We start from the raw sequence: 16,835 nt of genomic DNA on the forward strand, positions 1-16,835 counted from the left end.
CTTTTACCTGAAATCCTTATCACTAGATGTCATTTTCTCCAACAAATTGGAGATATGGTAGGAGGCGCTCGCCATGTTGCTGGGCCTCGGCGGTGACTCGCGCTCTCACACTGGGCCTCGCTTTAGCTGGCTGGCTCTTTCAGAAATGCTGCTTCTCGATGTGCAAAAAATCTCGCGTTACTACCTCCTCCTTTCCCTTTCTACGACGTCATTATGCGCCGGCGCGCGGAGCCATCAAAGGAAGAATAGAGGAAAAAAAAGAGAGAGGGGGGGAAGGCGAGGGAAATACAGGTTGGTGCAGGCGTAGAAAAAGGAAAGTAAGTGTGTGCAGGATTTGTAGTGTCAGACTTTAAAAAACGTCTAAACAATTATATTCTTCTTATGTAATAATTTAATGTTTAATTTTAATTGTTTAAACTAATGCATGAGTTATGATCACGGCTGTGTGCATCGTGGTCAGTTGTGATTATTAAGATAGTCCGCCAGGTGGCGAAGGGGTAAGTTTAGCTGCCAAATAGAAGTAATCGCCTGCGTCTATGGGCTTTATGGTTTGTTTTTTTGCAGTAATATGAAAAACGAACAGGGCAAAAGCAGTGAAGCTCTAAAACTTGGGATGGTTGGCGATCCTTCTTCCCAAAAAAAGTGTGGAACCTGGGCTTCGGGAGTTCTAACATTTTTTTAAATTATCTAATTATTAAATTTCAAGTCATATATGAACCATTATAAACAGATTAGGCCTGTGCTTAAACCGATAGTCTGAGAACGAAGGAAACCAGTGTTCCAAATCCTACCTACGCTGTTGACACTCCTTTTAAAAAGACACTCCTTTTGGACAGTACATTTAGCAAAAGAACCTCCGATTTACTCCAATTTATTTTATATCCAGAAAATTTTCCAAATCGGTCAATCAAATCTAGTAAATGCGGTATGGTAGATTCAGGATTCCTCAAATGAAGCAAAATATCATCTGTATAAGCAGAGAACTTATATTCCTGACCTGCATAAGGAATACCTTGTATCTCCTTTGCCAGTTGAATAGCCAATAACAAGGGTTCCAGAACAATGTCAAAAAGCAAAGGGGATAACTGACCCCTTTGTCTAACTCCCCTCTCCAGAAGAAAACGTTCTAAAAAGTATTATTAATATATAATCTGGCAGAAGGGGAACTATACAAGGTTTGAATCAGCTGAATAAATCCAGGTCCTATACCAAACCAATCCATTGCTTGATACATGAAGATCCATTCTACACGATCAAAGGCCTTCTCTGCATCCAAGGATACAGAGAAGGCTGGATCTTCCATGGCTTTTGTTAAATTCAGCATATGTAACGCCAATCTGGTGTTGTTTGATGAATGTCATTGAGGCCTGATCTTCCATGGCTTTTGTTAAATTCAACATATATAAAGCCAATCTGGTGTTGTTTGATGAATGTCTTTGAGCAACGAAACCCGTTTGGTGCATACCAATAATATAAGGGAGAGCCTTTGCCAAGCGTAAAACCAATAATTTAGCCAAAAGTTTTCCATCTACATTAATCAAAGAAATAGGCCTGTAATTTTAATTTGAAACCAACATGGGATCGTTATTTGGCTTCGGTAAAACAATAGTTAAAGATTCTGCCATAGTACCTGAAACATAACCTTTAGGACTATTTGACTCATTCCCTTTCCTTTGGAAGGAAGAAAGTATAAAATATTTAGGTATTTGGATTCAAAAAAACACTGGAACATACAATGAGAGTAAATGTGTGAGCAATGGAACCCATTACATCTGCCGTGGTGGGGGAAGAGTCCAAATGGTTAAAGTGATGATTTTGCCTATGGTTTGCTACCAAATGGGTATGTTGCCATTTTATTTTCAGGGGTCCTTTTATAAGAAATTGAATAGTATTCTCACCAAATTTATTTGGCTGGGTAAAACTGCTCTTATTGCTTTAGTATCTTTACAAAAAACCAATTGCAGCGGGTGGGGTAAATTTCCCAAACTTTTATAGGTACCATCAGGCCTATATACTGCGTCAGGGTATGTATTAGATCCTTCCTGAGCTCATGGAACATTTCCCTGATTGGCTTTACTTAGAGTGGCAACTTATGTCCCTATTAAGGTTGTTTCATGTGTTGAATATCAAGTTACTCAGCTATGTTAAGTATTTTATTTGACACCTGGAAAACCTTGAAATTTATTAACAACTTAACAAATATTCCAGTAGAAAAATCCACATGTCAATCCTTATGGCTAAACTCCAAGATTCAAATTGGCGAGTCTAAGATCTTCTGGAAGCAATGGATGCAGGATACATACACTAGATCAGTGTTTTCAACCTTTTTACACTCGTGGACTGCCAGAAATAAAATAATTATTTTGTGGACCGGCAAACTACTAGGACTAAAATTTTAAAATCCTGTTTCCCCCCCATCTCCGTGATCTCGGTCACCTCAGTAATATAGAAAAATAGACAAATATAGTACAAAATAGAGACAGCAGATATAAATTCTCAAAACTGACAGGTTTTGATCACTAAATTGAAAATAAAATCATTTTTCCTACCTTTGCTGTCTGGTGATTTCATGAGTCTCTGGTTGCGTTTCCTTCTGTCTGTGTATCCTTTCTTTCATTTCTTTCTTTCTGCATTCAGGCCCAAGAATTGTCCCTTTCTATTCCCTCCCTCTTTCCTTCCTATGTCTTTAGTGCCCCCAGTGCATCCTTCCCATGTATTTAGTGCCCCCAGTGCCTCCTTCCCATGTCCTTAGTGCCCCTTCCTGTCTTTAGTGCCCCCAGTGCATCCTTCCCATGTCTTTAGTGCCCCCAGTGCTTCCTTCCTATGTCTTTAGTGCCTCCAGTGCCTCCTTCCCATGTCCTTAGTGCTCTTTCCTGTCTTTAGTGCCCCCAGTGCTTCCTTCCTATGTCTTTAGTGCCCCCAGTGCCTCCTTCCAATGTCCTTAGTGCCCCTTCCTGTCTTTAGTGCCCCCAGTGCCTCCTTCTCATGTCCTTAGTGCCCCTTCCTGTCTTTAGTGCCCCCAGTGCCTCCTTCCTATGTCCCTCTCACTGCCTTCCACACTTTGTCCCACCCCCGAAGCTAGCCAGCCTGCCTGCCTGTCTACCTCCCTGGCCAAAGCCAGCCTGCTTGCCTGCCTACCTCCTTCTCTCCCTGTCGTGCGCAAAAAAAAAAAGCCTCCCTCCTTCCTTTATCTGGGTCGGCTGCTATCTTACCGCCCTGCTGCTGCTACTCCTAAAGCCGACAGGAAGTCTTCTTTCCGACGTCAATTCTGACGTCGGAGAGGACGTTCTGGGCCAGCCAGGCAGCGATTGGCTGGCCCAGAACGTCCTCTCCGACGTCAGAATTGACGTCAGAAAGAAGACTTCCTGTCAGCTTTAGCAGCAGCAGCAGGGCGGTAAGATAGCAGCCAACCCGGGGAAAGGAAGGTGGGGTGCTTTTTTTTTTGCGCGACAAGTAGGGACAGGATCTGAAAACAGGACCTATGGTCACCTTAATCTTGCCGGCCCTGCGCGGACCGGCAGAAATTTCCTGTGGACCAACGGTTGAAGAACAGTGCATTAAATAATGTTTTATCAAATGGGAAAATGCTTGATTTTTCATGACTGCAACATTCATTTGGTATTTCAAAGTCTCAAATTTATAAGTGGTTGCAGTTGAAGCAAGCCATTCAGAAGGGGTTCCCTGATTGGCGAAATCTAAAAAATCAGTGTTGCTTGCCGGTCCTATGCTTCCAGACAGATTTCCTGGGACATCAGGCCGCCCAGTGGTATAAATTAATATCTGGTTATATGAATAAGAAATAAAAAACTAGTCTTACAGACATTTGGAGCATTGAAATAAAGCAGCAGATTTCTGCTTCTCAATGGCCACAAATTTGGACTTGGAGGATGAGATGTACGGCACAGCATCTATGAGACAAACTTGGTTTTTTTTTGTTGCATAGAAGTTTTTGGAGCCCTGTTAGATTACAAAAATTAGATAGTTCTAAGTCAAATAGATGCTGGCACTGTCATATCGATATAGGGACACTGGATCATCGGCTCTTCTTTTGTCCCTTGATATTTAGCTTCTGGAGATCTATATGGGAACATATTACTCTGATTCTGGAGTCTGCGGTTGCGCTATCGCATGATGTGGTAATCTGTGGGGTGTTATTATCATCTACGCCTCTAGTAGAGAAACATAAAAATAGATTATTGGGTATTATGACTGGGGTAGCCCATCCAAATGATTACAAAAAAATTGGAAAAACTGTGACCGATTAAATTTTACTTTTTGGTGGCATTCATTGTGTTTATATTACAGATATGAAAAAATGTTTTTTGAGCAAGGGGGTAACAAATGGTTTAAACGGGTATGGGGTCCATTGACTAATTTTATTGATTAAAATTGAATGGTGTTTCCCTATACTTCTGGTTATAATTTACACATCCGGGGCGGGGGGAGGGAGTGAGACAGTATATTGGGATTGTCATCTGTTTGATTTTCTTAATTACATTGAAATATGAAGGGGGATGAAAATAATTTTTATGCATTTGATTGAAAGATGTAAGTGCTGTTTTTCAAATATTCCTATATGCACTGTTTTAAGTTTGAAAATTAATAAAGATTTATTTAAAAAAAGACCCTCCTTTTAAAAGTCACGTTCATTTTTTTCAATGGGCACAGTAACACACACAATATTTGGCCCATAAAAAAAATAATGCTGTGCTGGTATCCCCCCTCCTCTTCCACCCTGATGACAGCCCTCCCTGACGACCCACCTCGGCATCAGAATAGAGGCAGGAGGGATGTCAACTCCCTCCTGCCACTACGGACCCCCCCCCACACTGGCCAAATTCAGCAGGAGGGATGCCCATTCCCTCCTGCCCACGTGAACCCCCACCCGCAATGACCTCCCCTGAACTGACCCTGCCTTTCACCAGCTCCCCTTCCTAAAAAAAAAAATTGGGAGAATGAATGCCTACTCCCTCCTGCCACCAGATGCCCCCCAAACCCCACCACCCCTCCGTACCTGGAAATTGACACCAGGAGGGATGCACCCTGCAGGAGGAATGCCCACTCCCCCATTTATGCGAATCAACTCCCTTCTACACTGACCCCCCCTTCGCCATGCCCCCACCACCCAACCCCCTTCCTTCTCCCCTTCCCCCCAAAAAAAAAAACAGCAGGAGGGATGCTCACTCCTTCCTGCCACTGGATGCCCGCAGCCTCCCCCCAACCATACCCCCCTCCCCCCAAAAAAAACCCTTAAAAACAGATGACAGCAGGAGGGATGCTCAGTCCCTCCTGCTCCTCAGGTCTGCCACTGCAAAATGGCAGGCCTTCCCCTTCCCGGTGCATCCTGGGATGCACAGGGAGAGACCTATGGAATGCTATGGAAGAGACGACGGCAGGAAGATCGCTGCTTCTCCCTGCTGATAGCCGGCAAGAGCCCCTCTTCCACCCATGGCTTTGATACTGCTCCAAAGAGGAATTATCTGGCACACAATACCTCTTCCAGTCATAGGTTATCAGGGAATCGGATGATGCTGTCTGATGTTGGAGAAGGATTTTCTGTCAACTAAGTGGAAATGATCATGGTGCTCTTTGTTTTTTTTTATTATTTATTCTTTATTGAATTTTTACATAATTCACAAGATATCCTTGCACAAGAAAAACAGACAAAACAACCCTATAATGTATCAAAAGTCCAAAGGTAATAAAATAAACTTTCTTAGACCACTATAAATGAGTAGGAAGGATCCGAAAAAATAGTGAAGAGAAACTAATATCAATAAAAATCATGATAAAAGGAAAAGGCTTAACAGAGATTCCTGTTACATAGTTTGCAAATTCTTTCCTACGAATATACTTTCAGAATTCTCAATCTCTATTTCTGGGGAAAAGAGTCTGGGTCTACCCAGATGTCATGAGGCAAACACAAGAGAGGCAAAAACTTTTCCTGATGATGAGATCTGAAACTCTGACACTTGGGGCTACTTTTCTCTTAGCCTACCCATGTAAATGTTTAGTAAAGTACCTTGGAGTCAAATATGTTTTCTTTGTGCCTAAACACTTGCGAGCATTTCTTGACATGAAGAAGTTGGGTACTGTTAGGCCTAGATTCTGTAAAGTTCGTCTAAACTTAGGCATGGTTTAGACGTCCTTGTAGCGCAAGTATTAATTAGCGAGACTTAGGCATTGGATAGGCTTCCGGTAGACGTCCGAACCACGCTGAGCGCGACTTAGACACTACTTTCTGAAATGTCATCTAGACGTCTCTACATGGCCGTTTGTAGATGCCGGATAGACGTCCATACTATGTTATATATAAAAAGGTGGTTTTTACTGAGGTAATTCTCCTAGGAGATAGAACACTACTCCGTTATATCTTTTTTCCTTCATGATTTCAGAATTGTATACTTTAACATTATAAAAACAAACAAAAAAAATATGCCATGTTTAAAAGGAGAAATATAAGATGGAGTTTTTGACTGAGAAGTACTGAGTGGGAGTTAAACTCAAATTATCAGCATGGAAGGGGGGAAGCTTTAGTTTTATGCTACACAGAAAGTTGTACAGTAACATTATCATTAACTCCTATAAGAAGTGGAAAACATAGGACTTTGAGCACCATATAGGCTTCTGATAGACATAGTTTAAGCTCCAGAAAGACTTTGGCAGGATAGGCAATCTTCCCAGAGACGTCAATTGGCCAAGCATAAACACAGAACAGACCTGAATGTGGCTTCTGGTTCATAGCAAATGGAAGTATGAAGTTTGCACAATGATGACCTCATTGTGACATCATCAAGGTGCACCTGGAAGGTAGAATGCCACAAGCAAAAGACAGGCTGGGAGTTGAACTCACAACCTCCAGAAGATCGGTACAGCGCTTGTACTCATTGAGCTACAGCACCTTCCACTCCAGTGTCTCTGGCTCCCCTGTCATATCATACCTTACTGATCTGCTAAAGTAAAATGTGCTTAGCTATCATCTCACAGTTAGCTGAGACAAAAGAGTGGTAGCTCAATGGTTTAAAGCACTGCTTTCGCTGACCCCAAACCCATATTCTCAAGTATTGTTCGATAAATGTGACATGGAGTCCAATAGTGCTGTTTTTATCAAATGTAAGCTCAACTTTTGTAATGTATTGTGTCTGGTATTGCTAATGTGCTGTTTGAGATGAAAATTAGATGCGATTGGTCTGTATCTTGTAATTTTTATTAAAACAAGTACCGTGCCAGCTGAAGGACTTGGGAGAGTCAAAACCAGACTGTGCTCACACCCTAACCTTCATTCTAACCACTCTGCTATTGAATGAGGAATAAAAATGTAGCTATTCTTCGAGTATACCTTATCATTTAGACGTCGTATGTAAAATATCGTAACCCTCTCTAGTGTAACATCGACATCGTAGCGGATCTTCCCGCGCAGGTGTCGTTTGCGGATTATAGGCGTCGTTAGCGGCTTCCATTTTATCAGCGTCCTAAAGACCCTTTTTCACACCTGTTCTGTTTACCATCATGCCGTTTTAGCGTGGTGACATCATAGATTCACTTTTTTATATATATATATATATATAAAACACATTTTATTAGGAGAAAATGGCAGCCAGGAGAAACCCTTATTTTAGCAAAGAGGACTCCAAGCTCCTGGCCAGTTTGTTCCACCCTAAGGAACATCATTATTCATATTCAGGTGATCACTAAGAATAACATTAAATTATGTTCTGTATATAAAAGTGTACAAAATAGTTCTTTTTACAAATACCTCCCCCCCAAAAAAAAAAAAAGGTGGCAGAGTGGGATTTGAACTTACAACCTCTAATCTATTTTTAAAAAGTTTATACTGGTTTATATGTTTTCTGTGTGGTTTTCTCAGATGTATAATCTAAGAATGCAGCAGCCAAGTGTAATGTTGTGCAACTGTAGCTAGATGAGGTGAGATGATATGCAAAGTAAGCAGAAGGCTATGTGAGGAAGACAAAAAAGTCACTGCGGTAGAAGAAAGGATAATTGTAGAAGAAAGCTGCTAGGATAAGTTAAGCTGTAGAACAAGAGGACGAGTAAAAGAGACATTTGGCTTTTTCTTCCTTCCACTGAAGGGAAGGGAAGTGAAACCCAGATTTCTGACTGTTTGGTAAACCAGGTGTGTAAAAAGGAAAATATTTCCCTACAAACCACAAGATGGAACAATACCACCTTGTCCATCCTCTCTAGTAATGCCATCTTCATGCTATTTGCAGGCTCTGAGGTAGTGTCATTGGACTGGTGAGCAAATGGGAGACATGACAACCCCTAGTTCCCTCCCCAATAGCACACCTACACTGTTTGCTACCCCACTTCTCTCCTTTGCAGCCTGGTCCCTCATTAAACAATAGTTAAGACAAAGATCAATGTGATAACATTGATGAATTTACAGTGGTACTTAAGGAAACAGTAATGCCTATGCACTACTCAATGTATCAGAATGGGGCCTGGCTTTCCTTTGGTAAGTAATCACAGGTTCCATAAATGGATTAAAGATTTTTATTGTACAATATCATGTCACTTCATTGACACTCAAATATAGAATCCTTGCACAGTCCAGGAAAGCGGTGTGCAAGTGTAACATCATGCAACTGCAGTTTGATGAGATGGATCACAGCTACACCGGTATACAGAGTAAGCCACTCCTAGGTCCAAATCAACTGCCAGCCTACAGGAGGAAAGGGTAAAATGTCAGTGCGCTTGAATTATTAAAGTTTCCTCATGGACCCCCTGGTAGGATAAGGCAGGTTGTAGGAAAAGGAAGATGGATTCAGAGATGTAGGATGCTATTCGTTGCACTGGAAGAAAGGGAAGTAAGGAGGTCAGAGAATAAAGCCCAGATGTTTCTTCCATTGAAAGCAAGGGAAAGAAATCCCACATATCTCAAGCTGTCCTCCTTGTTACAAAGCCCATATGATAACCACAGTGCACATATGAGAGCTAGGAACCTACACACAACTGTTTGTAATGTTGAAGGTTAGTGGAAGTGAGCACAAATGTCTTGTACCTACCTACCTACCTATGCACAAGTATCAGGAATAGGTCACAGGATCCGCCTGTATCACAGGAACAGCTTCACAATGAGATGCTAGCCACAGGAGGAGGTCGGCTGGGCCCGAACACCTGCAAAGAGGGGGAAGCATGTTAATACATTGGAAAAGTCCCCCACCTCAAACTGTCAGAACACCTACAGTTACCCTATAGCTTCAGTTGAACTAGAATTAGGGGGGGGAAGCTTTAGTCTTATGCTACACAGAAACTTGTAGAACAATGATATCATTACCTCCTATAAGAAATGGAAAGCTGAGCACCATATAGGCTTCTGAAAGCCGTAGTTTAAGATTTTAGCAGTATAGGTAGTCTAGGTCATCCAATCAGCTTTCTTTGAGCTTTCCAAAGACGTTCATTGAGAGAGGGTTTTTAGAACTATAGGTTTGATTTGTACTTAAAACAAAGGGGGTGTTAAATCAACACATATACTAAACTAACACCAGCATGTGTTGGTTTAGGACATGTTTTTGGTAAAAAAAAAAGAAAAAAAGAGGTCCTAAATTGCTAGCTCTTACCAGGCCATCAAGAAGCATATTACGATGCCCTTGTATGGGGATGATGAAAGTCTTGGACATCCATCCTGCAACAAGAGTATGAAAGCTGTTAGGTATTTGAAATGTGGTCAATTCATCATAAAGCCTTGTCCTTAGACAATGGAATGATATACAGGAGCAACATAGTGAATCGGCCAAAAAACAAAGATAGCTATACTCGATTCTCACCTATTATTCCACCTTTAATACTTGAGCTGCTACCAATAACTTCTTGCTTTGGTGGTCAGGGACATCTGAGCTTTAACTGCTGCCTAGAGAAAGAGGCATGATCACATTCAGTCACATGAGACAGAGAGAGAGAGAGAGAGAGACGCTTTTTGGGATTCCCATAAATATACTCACCATTATCCCAAGAAATGGGCTCTTATGAGGTTGTCCCTGACCACCTGCCCTCTTCTACGCTCCTCTTGCTCAGGTAGCAGCCTCTGTCTAGGTTGGATGTCCTCGTCATCGTCACTGTCTTGGACTGGCATCCTTCTTCTCACCGCTAGGTTATGTAGCATGCAGCACGCAACAAACATCTTGGACACCTTGTCGGGGCTATAGAGCAGTTGCCCTCCTGAGCGGTGTAGATATCTAAAGCAGGACTTCAGCAAACCAAACGCACGTTCATTGATGACCCGTGTGGTGTTCTGAGCCTGGTTATACCATACCTCCTCTGGCTGTTGGGAACGCACAACTGGAGTCATCAACCATGCCCTCAGGGGATAGGCACGATCACCTGCAAGAAGATACAATATTAGAAAAGGGGCACATATCTGTTGTACATTGTTCTGTATCATCCTCCAAAGTTTGCGATGACCCTGTGGTAAAATGAGAGAAAGGTGGTTAATGTAGCAAAGCTTTATTTGCAGTAGTATGTTAACTCACCAACCAGCCATCCACCGTGGATTTCTCCCCCCTGGAACCTGCCACCTAGGTCAGAGTGGGCCAGGATATAGGCGTCGTGGCAGGACCCTGGGAAGCTGGCACACACATCCGTCACCTCCATGGTAGCACTACAGACCACTTGCATATTCATCGAATGATATGCCCTCCATTTCCTAAATTGCCTTTCAGTCTCGGCAGGTGGTCTGAGTGCTACATGTGTGCAGTCTATAGCTCCCAGGACAGAGGGGAAACGTGCCAGTTGATCAAAACACCTCATTGTGCTTTGCCGCTCTGCCTCACTCATCGGAAACTATATATACATAGCAATATGCCTTAAAAAGACATCCAAAAACTTATTGATGATCCTGGATACAGACAGTTGACTGATGCCAGCCCCAGCTCCCAGGGGCCTTTGGAAGGTTCCTGTAGCCAAAAAGCCCAGGGCTGTAGTTACTTGTACATAAACTGGAAGGTAATGTCCCCTAAGAGTGGTGTGCTCCAAATCCACCTGCAGTTGCTTACACAGATGAACTATGGTCTCCCGATTAAATCTGTCATATCAAGGAAGTTCGCCCTGGGCCTATATACCCTGGGGGCCTGGCATCAGCGTCGGCCTGTGCCTCTGCGTCTAACCTGGCCACGCCCCAGGGCCGGGGCCGGACCCCTTCCTCTGCGCAACAATCTATGGCGGGCCTCCACACGTAAGACAAACTCAAAGTAGTCAGGCATCTCTCAAACCAACACCAAACCAAAGACACCAACTGACAAGTACACAACAAAAGGGAGAAGATGGGGGAAAGGAGAAACAGTGAGATCACAGCACAAAGTCACAATATCACAAATCAAACACCAGAAGCACGAACGCACGGGAGTCTAAAGGAGACAAAAATATGCTATTTTAGAGCCCTCTCTATACTATGCACGCCTATGTAGCGTCTGACATCATAGGCGCCGTTAGAACTTCCCGCTGAAACATTCAAATCTGATTGGACGATATTTGGGCGTTGTCAAAGCTTTTACATGAAGGCATTTCAGGGTTAGGGTAGTTGTTAAAATAAATGCAGGTGAGACTGGGACTTGAATTGGAGAGCTGTCGCACGAAAGTGCCTTAACTTGCTAAGGTAAAATATGTGTGAATCTCCTGAGATTATGCCTATTACTTCCCACTCTTAATTTATTGTCATTGTTTTTGTTCAAATGTAGATTGTGTGAACTTAAATACATTGGGGGAGTTGAACTCCCATCAGGTTTATATGATAAGCTTCATTCTAAGCGTTGTGCTATATTTGTTTTTAATAACTGCGGTTTCGGCGTGGTATAGTTTGTACTATACGGAGTTTATGTAGCGCAGAGCGGATGCCGCAAGCACGCCCAAGTGGCTCCAAAATCTTCATGTTTTTTGCGTTGTGACGTCAGAATCGCCCGTTCTTCATACGCAGTTACTTCTCCTAAAATGGCTGCCAGGAGACAGCCCAATTTCAGCACTGCTGATAGACTCCTGGCCAGGCTGTTTCTGGCACACGAGCACCACTATTTTGTGGTGCCTGGCCACCAGAGGTCCTACCTCCAGTTCCGCCAGTCCTGGACCCGCCTAACTTGGCGCTACAATCGCCGAGCTTCCTGTCCCAGGGAAGTAAGTATTCTTAGTCAGGCTCTCACAAAGAATCATGTAAAAAGTAATGATCATGTAAACCTGTCTCAATCAAATTGCTCATGTTTTTGTTGGTAAATCGTGATTCCTTTTTAAAACTACAATTGTGCATAATAAATCTTTTACATTGAATACTAAAATTAAAGCACTTCCCTTAGGAGCAGTAGTAGGATTTCAAATGACAAATTCAGCTCCTATAGCACATCTATCCCATTCATAACATGCACACAAGTAATTTTAGGCTCACCATCATGGCATTTGTAATGGAAACATCTTGAAATCAACTTTGCCAAAGGAAAAAAATATATTAACGTGCTCCTATGTCATTTCAAGTACCTACAACTTTCTTTTCCCATATGTATGTATCAATCTGCAGGTCTAGGGAGATAGTGGCATAACGTTTAAAGTGACAGCGACAGTACCCTGACGTCGGGGGTTTAAAGTCACGCTGCTTCTTCTGACCAAACTATTTTATTGCCCCTGCTGCATGATTGTAAGCTCACCAGGACAGGAAATATTGCTTGACTAGATTAATAAAGTCATGCAAACTTTAATGTGGGGCAGTGCTGAAAGGCTACAGCCTCAGAACCCTGGGGTTGTGGGTTCAAACCCACACTGCTCCTTGTGATGCTGGCCAAGTCACTTAATTCCCCCCCCCCCCTCCATTTTCCCAGGTACAGTAGATAGATAGTGAGGCCACCAGTACAGAAAGGGGAAAATGCTGAGAGTACGTGAATACATTGATGTAAAACATGTGGCAGGAGGGGGTCAAAGACAATAGGGGCTCTTGGAGGCCAGCATATCTTTCACTCCATTTTTATGTGATTATAGAGGTCAATACTTAAGTAAACGTGTTATGCCACAGTGCTATATGGCACTCATCATATCCCTCCCTCTCCTTTCTTTCTCTCTCTCTATTATCCAGATTGAGGATCTCAGGAAACAGAGTCGACTGCTGAGGCGCCAGGAGCGGGCCTTCCTTGAGGGGGTGAGGGAGGAAATGCGCACCGAAGCCGATGAGTAATGAGTCCAGAGTGTGGCTCTTTGTGATCAGCCTACCAGAATAAATAGATGAAAATGCTTGAGTAGCTGTAAACCATTCTTAATCATAAAATCTGCGGAAAAGCCGCTATTGTGATATCAGAACAGCCATCCTCCTCGGTTATGTCACAATGGCTTTATGGTCTTCTACTTGCCTCACTTACTTACGCTACATTTTGATGTTTACAGTGGAGTACGTGCTTTGTGCGTCCTGTTATTAGCATTTTAAGAAAATAAAGTAGTAAAGAATGTCATGTTCAAAAGTGTTGTTTACATACCTGACTGTATCCTGTTTCCCTCTTGTCAATCAGCAGCGCAGGCACCCCCTCAGGAGGTAGCACTGGCAACCCCACCCTGGGCCCTACAGGTGATGGAGGGAGCCCCACCCTGGTCCTCTGCGGATGAGGAGGAGGGGGAAGAAGAAGAGGAAGAATCAGGCCGAGATTCCCCTTGGCGGCCCCCAGGACCACCCCCGCCTGCCCCACCGCTGCCCCCAGGACCCCACCACCACCATCCCCTGTTGGACCTACCCCTTCCCCCAGCCATAGCCCTGCCCCTCACTTTCCTGGCCTTTTGTTCCTGATCCCAACCCACCCTCTTTCCTTGCTGTCCCCCCCCAGGAGCAACCCGACCAGCCTCAGGAAGGGGCGGCCAGGCAGACAGACTCCCTCTCTGCCCTCTTGGAGGAGGTGCAGTTGTTGAGAAGGTGCTTGGAGAGGCTGGAACATGCCCTCTTTTGGCTGGTAGCCGAAAGAGGGCATGGTTCCAGCAGCCATGAACCCTCTCCATGACTGCACATCTTCCTCCTCCCTCTCCTGAGGTAGCTCAAGCTGCTCTTGGGGGGCACCCACCCATCCTCTTGTTCCCTGTGTTATGTGTTTGTAAGTAGTTTAAAAACAGTTTTTAAGAAAGTTTTTTTTTAAAAGTTAATTTAAAAAAGTTTATATTTGTTTATAACTTTCCTGTGTGGTTTTATCTTTGTACCATCTTCAGTTTAGTAGACAGAGTGCAAGGTAGATAGGGTTCAGGAGGTACTGCTGAATGGGCCCTGCCATTACTTTTCAAAATAACGACAAGGTGACATATAGAAAGTTTGACAATCTTTATTGGTGTCTGTCATTCTATTACCTGCTAGCCACTCAGATGTAGAATCATTGCAGAATCCAGGAAAGAAGCAAGCGAGTGCAACAGTACGCAACTGTAGGTAGATAATATGAGATCCCAGCTATGATCTGCAAAGTAAGCCACTCCCAGTTCCAAAGCAGATGCCTACATCAGGAAGATAAAATAAGTCACTGTGGTAGAATTGTTGTTGAAGGAAAGGGCTGCTGCTAGGGACAGTCAGGCTCTACAACAGGAGGATGCCCAATTGAGACATGTGGGTTTTTCTTCCTTTCACTGAAGGCGATGGAAGTAAAGCCCAGATTTCTCAATCTATCCTCCTGGTTCTGGAGATGTATAGCAACTACATCCTAAAAAAAGCAGCCTGCACTGTTTTGGTAAACCTGGTGTGGAAACAGGAACATACTTCCCTATAAACCATGAAGATGCTCATGGCTGCACAGGTCTCAGCAAGAATGACAGTTGGCTGTCCAGGACACCTGAAAACGGAAAAGAGGAGAAGCCGGTTTACACATTGGAGATGTTCCTAGGGTTTACTATATATATATACACATACACACACACACACACACACATACACACTATATATATAGTAAACCCTAAGAACATCTCCAATGTGTAAACCAACTTCTCTTTTTCGTTTTCAGGTGTCCTGGACAGCCAACTGTAGTTCTTGCTGAGACCTGTGCAGCCATGAGCATCTTCATGGTTTATAGGGAAATATGTTCCTGTTTCCACACCTGGTTTACCAAAACAGTGCAGGCTCCTGTTTCTGAAGATATATCTATATCTATATATACATCTATCTTCAGAAACAGGAGCCTCAACCCCAAGGTCAAAATCTATCCTCCTTAACCCCCCTTTATGTTGAGCTGCTTAGCTTACATCAATAATATGGGGTGGCACACTAGTTAAATCTCACCGTGGTGTATTGGTTAGAGCAGGGGTAGGGAACTCCGGTCCTCGAGAGCCATATTTCAGTTGGGTTTTCAGGATTTCCCCAATGAATATGTATGAAATCTATTTGCATGCACTGCTTTCAATGCATATTCATTGGGGAAATCCTGAAAACCCGACTGGAATACGGCTCTCGAGGACCGGAGTTCCCTACCCCTGGGTTAGAGCAACAGCCTTAATGCGCTGATGGTGTGGGTTCAAATCTCACCAAATCACTTGTAATCCTCCACTGCTCCAAGTCTACTACACAAAGTTGTCATAAATGTTTCAGCACCTGTTTAGAGCTCATTTGAAGGAATAGACTAAAGGAAATAAATATGACTGTGTGCATAAGAGCAGGAATGCATGGCATGGTGTCCTATGAGCCCAAAACTATCACCAATTTACTATTGTCTCTGAAATTCAAGGACACCCGTGTGAAGAGAAAAATAAAAGTGTGAAACATGTTAGCATTGTGAACATTTATTTCATTCATCAGAAGAGCAACTCAGGTGTACTTCAGGTATAGTTCTAACAGTCAAGTGAAGGATACTAGAGTAAGCAAACAAAGGTTACCATATAATTCTCACCTATAATTCTTTGCCCAGGTGCAAGCTGGTGTGCTGAGCTGCTCTTCTGGCCTCTGGCAAACACATTGGGGTGATGAGCATAGTCAGCCTGAAATTAAGAGTAGAGAGAAACATGTTAGAAAGAACTATGTATCAAAAATTAAACACTGAAGTTGTAGCAGAATGTCACATCACAGTCTCCAAATGACACCTAGAATTAACAGAAGCACAAACATACTTTTGGAGTCCTTATTAGAAGAGGCAGTTGCGGGAGGGTCACATGATGTGTTTGCCTGGGTAGGACGTGCTTCCCTGAGCTCTCCGATTCTGAGCCCCCTAAAATCCGCTTAACTCCCTAAATAACGCGGTTTGGTGGATTTCGCTTGCCCCGGATCCTTTCTTAGGGCTGTGAGTGCTGCACAGAGATCTGCGAGATCGCTGGCACTTGGGAAGACGCGGCCCTTCAGGAGCGTAATAGTGTCTTGGCTTTACAGGCTGAGGTGGCTACCTTGACGGGCAGGCTGGACGGTCAGGAAAATCGCCAGCGTCGGAATAACATTCGAGTGGTGGGCCTGCCGGAGCTGCGAGCGGATCATGAGGGAAGTCATGTTTGACAAATTTATTACAATTCTTTGATAAGGTGAGCAAACCAATGGATAGGGGGGATCCAGTGGACATAATTTACTTGGATTTCCAGAAGGCATTTGACAAGGTCCCGCATGCAAGGCTCATGACTAAATTACAAAGTCATGGAATAGGAGGAGAAGTGCACAGATGGATCAGCAAATGGTTAGAAAACAGAATACAGAGGGTGTGCATAAATGGGAAATTTTCGGACTGGGAGAAAGTGACTAGCGGCGTGCCTCAGGGCTCGGTTCTTGAGCCTATCTTGTTCAATATTTTTATAAATGACCTGGAAGAGGAAACAACATGCAATATAATCAAGTTTGCAGATGATACAAAATTATGTCGGGCGATTGGAACTCTAAGAGACTGCGAGAATCTGCAGAAGGATCTCAACCAGCT

The 16,835-nt window shown here is 43.4% G+C and overlaps 1 protein-coding gene and 1 long non-coding RNA gene across 3 annotated transcripts in view; one reads left to right on the plus strand and one right to left on the minus strand.

Annotated features, from left to right (window-relative positions):
• Nucleotides 1-231, minus strand: part of CAND1 (cullin associated and neddylation dissociated 1) — a 447,264-nt gene extending 447,033 nt beyond the window's left edge. Inside the window, exon 1 of the mRNA XM_033958594.1 lies at nt 8-231. Coding sequence (XP_033814485.1) covers nt 8-75 — 68 coding nt within the window. The 5' untranslated portion in view covers nt 76-231. The remainder of the gene's footprint in view (nt 1-7) is intronic.
• LOC117366763 lies at nt 211-14,709 on the plus strand. Of its 2 annotated transcripts, none has more exons than XR_004540645.1 (3): nt 211-317; nt 13,067-13,375; nt 13,494-14,709. It is a non-coding gene; the product is annotated as an uncharacterized LOC117366763 (long non-coding RNA). The 2 variants fall into 2 exon arrangements; XR_004540644.1 differs by having other exon boundaries at nt 13,497-14,709.
• Nucleotides 14,710-16,835: the final 2,126 nt, after the last annotated feature.

The sequence above is a fragment of the Geotrypetes seraphini genome, chromosome 9 (genome assembly GCF_902459505.1).
Source record: "Geotrypetes seraphini chromosome 9, aGeoSer1.1, whole genome shotgun sequence".
Lineage (NCBI taxonomy): Eukaryota > Metazoa > Chordata > Amphibia > Gymnophiona > Dermophiidae > Geotrypetes > Geotrypetes seraphini.